At 46.6% G+C, this 7414-nt stretch overlaps 2 protein-coding genes across 2 annotated transcripts; one reads left to right on the plus strand and one right to left on the minus strand.

The window, feature by feature from the left end:
- Positions 1-565: 565 nt before the first annotated feature.
- Positions 566-2434, minus strand: aglD (putative alpha-galactosidase D; the record flags this gene model as incomplete). Its single annotated transcript, XM_031152998.1, has 4 exons — positions 566-1803; positions 1848-1904; positions 1955-2256; positions 2307-2434. The coding sequence occupies 4 exons, from the start codon at positions 2432-2434 to the stop codon at positions 566-568; spliced, it is 1725 nt and encodes a 574-aa protein (XP_031002568.1).
- A 1485-nt stretch (positions 2435-3919) lies between these two features.
- LHYA1_G008078 (MFS-type transporter) lies at positions 3920-5872 on the plus strand (the record flags this gene model as incomplete). The annotated part of the gene is made up of 5 exons (XM_031152999.1): positions 3920-4099; positions 4173-4510; positions 4569-4672; positions 4736-5091; positions 5144-5872. 5 exons carry the CDS (start codon positions 3920-3922, stop codon positions 5870-5872), a joined length of 1707 nt encoding a protein of 568 aa, XP_031002565.1.
- Positions 5873-7414: the final 1542 nt, after the last annotated feature.

Consider the following 7414-nt stretch of genomic DNA (forward strand, 5'->3'; position numbering starts at 1 on the left):
ACAAACGTCTACTTTTCCTAATTAAGTGGCGGGGAAATTGCTGCTATGTCTTTTAAACTTCACTCCTAATATGACAGCACTGCTTATATTGCCAGTGGGGTAAAGAGTGAGATTACGTAACTAGTAAAGCACTGCAACCGCCAGACTGGTTTTATATATAAGATTGCTTTTAATGTAGTGAGAATAGCTTCAATTTGACTAAAAGCTGGTGCACTAGATGCGGTGCGGGGTAATTTGCGGGGTAGACACTTCTATGTACGAGTAAAGTCACTAGCGACGGAATATTGTTTGTAAACTTGGCAGTCACTTATAGATTATCAGCAGACCGAGTTTCAGATGGAGACAGGGTGGTAAAGCTAATAGGTGTATGTTCATGGCAATAGCTCTCAGCTCATGCTCTGGTTTAAATGAAGGATGAGGATCTAAGTAAGATTTTACAAAGAACCTTGAGGTGTTGAAGAACGGCCTGTTCATGTTGCTTCTTGTCAACATCCGGAGTCGGAATCTAGGAAAGACAACAGTGGCTCCTATAACTGTTTCTTCCCCAGAAGGGAAATCAGGTTATTCAAGAGTATATTCCCATCCCCACAAAATCAGCCCCGTAACTCTGATACCCAGCAGCACCTCCCTGGTTCCCAATAACAACAGTGTTTGCTCCCTCTTGCCACCCACCAATCAACACCTTGAAAATACCCGTATCCTGCCATCCTAGCCCAGGACTGAACAGCTCACTGCTCTTCCCGCTCAGCGGAACCTCAATCCTCGTCACAACATCATTCACCGCGATTGTCAAGTTCCTGGTATTGGTTCCGTATAGCCAGGATGTCGAGAGAGCGATATCGTTGTTGCAGAAATATACGTCGACGAGCTTTGAGCCGGCTGACGCTGCAGTGATGGATAGGGATGCGGTGCCAGTGGGTGAGATGTAACTAATCTTAGAGCCAACAGGAGTGCAGAGGCCTGTGCTGCAAGTTGTGCGGACTGCGTCACCTGCGGGCGTGAAAGATGCGCTGGAATAGAAAGTAGGTGTTGAGGCTGCAGGCGCGGCGGTAAAGCTAGATAGCTCCAGAAGGATCGTTCCGTGGGCTTCGACGTGGCCGGTGTATGCAGTTGCGACATTACTGGCTGTGACACCGTTCCATATATCCTTCAGAGATCCTACCGTCTGTACACCCACATCCGTGAGGTTCAATGTCAGGCTTCTTGCCGTATTTTGCAGATTAGCCACAGCGACAACCATCCGACTTCCACTCAGGTCTCCGGCCCATACCTCGTATCCTTCTTCGGTCCATCTCCTGCGGAAGCTTGCCGCAACACCTAATGAATCCTGGTTATAGCCAATAACATCCTCGTTCAACAAGATATTCAGAGATTCTGTGTTGATACTTGTCGTGGTGTCCTTTAGCGCAGCACCAATAACCAAAGGGCTCTTCAGAATCGCCCAAAGCGAAAAATGAGTCTGTTCCTCAGGTATTGTCAAGACGTTATTCCCAACTTCTAGCATGTCGAGATCCAGCCAATGCCCAGGGCCTGCAAACGAAGTTTGTGGCACCACTTGGTTAAGAATCCGAGGGATAGTTCGGTATGCTGGAATAATGTCGTTGGTCACGCGCCACGAATTTCCCAATGCAGGTGCCCAGGCGGAAGGGAAGTCAACTCCCCATTCACAGATCTGGAAAACAATCGGCCGGTCCGTGGCTAGAAGGGCAGAGCTCATATTCTGGTATCGCCCTGAAGGAGAGACGCTTGGAGAATAATCTGTGTTTGGGTAGTCTGCTGAAGCTTCCGAGTAACAATTGTCGTCTAGTACAGTCAGCGAATGTCACACTTAGGAAGAGGATGCGTACATTTCAGAAGATCAGCTCCCCAAGAAGCAAAAGTAGTCGCATCCTGCTGTTCATGGACTGCCATGGATTAGCTTAATTCTTGTCTGACTTCGGGCCTCGTGGCATACACAAACTCCCCACCTGCGCAGGTGTTCCTGTCATGCACATTTGTATTCCAGCATCAGAGTATACCCCGAATCCAAGTCCCAGGTTGTGCACGAAGATACCCAATGCTGGGAAGCCACTAGGGAATATGGCAGAGTTCCATGTCATCGTCCCATTGGCCAATCTATCTGGCAAAGTCCATCCACAATCCACTGTCACAAAATGGTACCCCTGCGCTTGTAACCCAAGGTCCACCAATGCTTGTGCATTTGAGTGCACGATGGTCTCGTTCGGCGAGCAGGAGTAGTGATTATATGTGTTCCATCTGTGCGCCGTTAGCGGGCACCAGTTGTAAGGAGTGATTTAGCAATTTACCCCATTGGTGGTGTCAAAGCCAAACCATTGTCAAGGCGGGGACGAAGAGGGTTAGCAAAAGCATTGGCAGAGAGAGAAAGAAGAGATACCAGCAGAATAGTCTGCTTGGGAGTTAAGAGAGACAACATTTTGCTTCACTTCACTTGTGCCAAATGCCAAATGCTCTGGGGGAAACCGCATAAATATACCTTGGTACTACAGCCTGGCTCATGCAACCGACGGCTGGGTCATGAGATCTTCAGGATTGGCAAATAGCCGTTCCAAAGTTACTTTGTCATTAGCCACCGGATCCCCATGGTGATCCTGGATCGACTTCATAAGGAGGAATTCAAACCCCGCGTTCAAAACCCCGAATGCGCTCTAATGAGCCTAGAGACCATTGCCGGTATAATAGATAGCGAGCCCGCAAGATTTGGGATATTACAGAGATATACCAGCAGTGCTTTTGGGAGTATAATCATCCAAATATCTGGTTTTGATTTCAATTCTAAATTTTCCGAGTTCGTTCTTGAATTCAGATGATCGAATAAAGGCTATGGAGGCTGACTAATCACTTTTACTAATCACCAGATCCAGGTGCTCGGACTCTTTAGGCCTGAGGCCGCCAAGGCACCCTGATTCCTACGTAGGTATTCAAGAGAATGCCTTTCTTCAGTAACATACTAATCCTTTCAACTCTATTCTTTCTTGCAGACCTATCTCAACCTATAAGCAAAAGTCGAACTATAATACCATCGAGAGTGCAGGTAAATATTGGCAGCAAGAATTGCAAGCGCATGAGCGAAAGATTTAGCTCATCCAAAAAATGCAGCACAACCTATCTTTAGTCCGCAACTATACGAAGCACCATTGCTTTGTATATACCCGGACCCTATATACTATCCCATCGTCTTACCTTATGACGTCTAACTCCGCAGTGGCCAGCGGATAGCTCAGCACCGAGCAGTTATTGTGAACGATATCTACTTTTCATTCAGGAAGCCATAAAAGCGCAGTATCTTGAACTGATATACTACGCAAAAGACATTTACGGCCAGCTTCTAATAGCTATTCCATCCGGCCCTGGTTTTGCTGGTCACGTGTTCACTATATGATGGTTATATCATGGACGATGATTATGCCATGAAGTAATAAGAAATTCGTACTACCGAAGAGCTGGGTTTGAAAATACTTTATAAATCTGGGTGGAGTAATTTGAGGGACATAATTCTGGCAGCTTAGCATGTGAGTTTCATTGAATGAAACCTGGAACACTATGCTAACCCGACCAGATTTTATTCTAGATTAACTCAACTAAGCATGGTGCTCTGCCCATCTTCCGCCAAAGGCTGTTTGCCCTTATATAAATCCCCGTTTTTCCTTCTACTGTTTTCGAAAGCTGACTAAGCTTTCAAACAAGGCAGGTAGCGCTGCTACCTTCCCACTTTTGCGAAACCCCTATCTAGTGCCATGCAGTCAGTTTTTAGCATAGCCGTCGGGCACCAAGGCGACTGAAGAAACCTCAGGTTGGCTCAGATACGTACCGTTACTTCAATATTTTATCTCCAAGCTTCTATTCACCAGCCGGTACGAGAAAGGGGAATTTATATCGCAATCGCTTTCCTACTGCCATGATGGATACAAGCGGTAAAGTAAATGCAGTAAATGCTCCAATGGATGAAATTACTACAGTCCCTCAACTCCAAAGTTCACTGGACATTGAACTTCTAGCACTGAGCGAAACCGCTCCACCCCTTGAACCTGAGCAACCTCGAAACAAGTTCAGACTCGCTGCTATCTTGACTGCTTTATATGTCAGTAGGCTTCCCATCCTAAGCCAATATCCCTCCCACCTTGACCATCGGCTGATGTAGACCCCACTTTCAGCTAGCAATGTTTGTCACCGCTCTCGACCAAACAATTGTAGCAACCGCTATTCCTACCATTACCCACGATCTAAACAGTGCCTCTGGTTATGTCTGGATTGGCGGGGCCTACCTCCTTTCATCTGCAGCTTCTGGTCCTATTTGGGCTAAGCTTTCAGATATCTTCGGCCGGAAGCCCACCATTCTGATGGCAGCAGGCTTATTCTTTGCGTCTTCTATTTCATGCGCGAAAGCTAGTTCTATGAAGGTACTTATCGTAGGGCGGACCTTTCAAGGCGTGGGTGGTGGAGGTCTTGCGCCGTTGGTCATGATAACCATTTCAGATCTGTTTAGCATGAGGTATTTTTCCGCTACAAGTCAATTTTGAACAGATTTGAAGAAAGCTAATATTGGATAGGAGTCGTAGTCTCTATATGGGGCTGATGGAGCTTGTATGGATTGTAGCAGGCGGTGCTGGTCCTGTCCTTGGTGGTGCTTTCACCGAGAAACTATCTTGGAGATGTGAGTTTCAGGACAATTCCCTAATTTCTCTTTTAGTTGTGCTTATTACTCAATTGCGAACAGGGAACTTTTGGATTAACCTTCCTCTTTCGGGTGCGACGTTCATCCTTCTGTTCCTCTATCTAGACGTCCATAATCCTAGAACCCCGTGGCTTGACGGATTCAAGGCGATAGATTGGGCTGGAAGCTTATCCATAATTGCCTTGGTTCTAATGCTTCTCCTCGGACTCGAATTTGGCGGGGCTACCTTCCCTTGGGATTCTCCTCAGGTCATTTGCCTCATCGTGTTTGGAAGCTTGATGTCAATCTTCTTTATATACAGCGAGAAGCGTCTTGCCCTATATCCACTTATGCCCTTGAAATTATTCACGGATTGGTCGAATGCTGCTAGTCTGCTCTTGAAATTTTGGCACGGAATGGTAGGTGTTTCAAAGTCTTTCAGAGATTATGTTCAGAAACTTACCTTCACAGGTCTATATTGGGGCAGAATACTATTTGCCCCTCTACTTTCAATCTGTGAAGGGCTCTTCGCCCCTTGGTTCTGGTCTTTTGGTCATGCCTATTACCGTCACAGAAGCTGTAGCTGGTGTTTTCGTGGGAGTCATTATTCATCGCACCGGACGCTATCTGGAAATAATATATGTAGGTGTTTTGCTAATGACCCTCGGAAATGGCCTATACATTTTGTTCTCTCCTAAATCTGGGATCATCGAGATTATCTTCATCCAAATCGTAGCTGGCATTGGCGCTGGGCTGCTATTCCAAGCACCCCTCATTGCCCTGCAGGCTCTGGTTTCCCAGGAAGACACTGCAACCGCGACAGCTACCTCAATGTTCGTGAACAACCTTGCCACCGCCTTATCTGTCGTTATCGGCGGAGTGTTATTTCAAAACTCCATGGACATTCGGATTACGTCTCTGGCTTTACCACCAACCAATCTCCCCTCAAATATCACGGATCTGCTATCTGCAGGAGGTGCAGCGGCAAACGTAAAGCTTGTTAGTTCTATTCAAGATCAAACACAGCGAACGGCTGTTCGAGAGGCGTATGCCTGGAGTCTGAGGAACGTGTGGATTCTGTACACAGGGATTTCCGCTATGGCAGTAGTTACAAGTGTGTTCATCAAGAAACATCACCTGACGAAAGATCACACCGAGACAAAGACTGGCTTAAAGAGCTCTAGTCAAGATCTAGCCTGAATACGGAGCTGGTGTTACTAACAACTTTTCTGTTACTACGTTAGTGAAAGAACAATAAACACGTTTCCAGGTCACAGCAATGCAATTTTTATGGAACTTGTATGAAAAAACTTCTTTGTTATATTTCAATGTCTTTTCTATGGGACCAGAAAATTTTCACTAAAGATACTTAACAATTCCTAGAAATTCCTGAATATGTTTTAGGTCGAAATAGGACGAATCACCACTTGGGATTCATCGAGTGAGTATCGGTGGCCCGCTCTCTGGAAGGATAATCTCGCGCCACAACAAAATCAGGATGATGCACCTCTGCCTAACTCCAGATCCCGCAGCCCCGCGTGCTTTTTATTCTCCTTGCGCCATGCCCAGCTGTGTCGACATCTCAGGTCCAGACAACATCCGATGCCGATGCCAACGAAGAGAATTGAGACTTCCACCGCACAAAAAATCCTTTCTGTTTCCTCAACAGATAGCTCTCGGCCGATAAGATGGGTTCTTACCTCACGGACCGATAACTTTGGGGCAGCGGTGGGTGAGGCTGAAGCTTCAACGGTGACTGTCTGGACCGTCACATGGGTTGCCGTGGCATGCGCTGTAACCATGCTTGTTGGGGGAGGGGCTGTAACGATGATGGTCGTCGTCGACCTAGGATTAGCCGTGCCAGAGGCTGCAACGCTGCTTTCCTGATTCGTTGAAGGGGGAAACGCTTGCGATGGCTTGAAGGTGCCAAAAACGTTCGGTGACGACTCTGTCATTACTATCGGGGATGCATTCGCTGGAAAGCTTTTCGCCGGACTCGTGGAATGGGTGGATGTTCTTGATGGCGACGATTCTGTGACGACTATTGGGGAGACGGCCGTTTTCCTGGATAGGGTTGGGGCAGCGGGCGCCGTCACATATGCCGCGAAAGACGAGTGGTGGTGGACAGCTGTCCCATTTCTTGAGTAATGATGATGCCCCGTCCCGGTTCCATGGGCTGAGTGCTTCGCGGTCGTCGATGCAAGCAGTTGCGAGTGAAATTTTGTCACGGTGGCGGGTCTAAGCTTAAGTCGCGTTTCTTGGTTGCGATGCTAAGGATCTGGTCTGGGAAAGCCATGGCCAATAGCTGAGGGCTCGCTGCTGCGAAGCTTGAGAGGGTTATCGCCAGAGCAGTGATGGGAACCATGTACTTCATTTTGTAAAGTTTCGTCGCTTTATTCGCTAGTGGATTGTTTCTGACAGTGATGGATTTTTCAAGGAGTTTGTTTGGAGAGAAAATTTCTTGAGAAGTTGTATAGAGAGGAAAACATGTTACGTCAATCCAGATATAAGTATGCATCCCATGAGATTGTTTTCTGAGATAGAATAGCTTACTGATACTTCTCCTTTTATTATCCTAAAACAGTTAACTGTTTTCGAGATTCTTCAATTTCCTCGAATAATTGTGTTGACATCTGTTTGTTACACTATATGAAATCCTTTTGTTTCAATATGATGTCAGTGTTCAAACTCTTTATTTCTAAGTAGCTGTTCGCGTGAACTCAAATCTTCTGTTTTATCTGA

The sequence above is a fragment of the Lachnellula hyalina genome (assembly GCF_007821495.1).
Source record: "Lachnellula hyalina strain CBS 185.66 chromosome Unknown contig00162, whole genome shotgun sequence".
Lineage (NCBI taxonomy): Eukaryota > Fungi > Ascomycota > Leotiomycetes > Helotiales > Lachnaceae > Lachnellula > Lachnellula hyalina.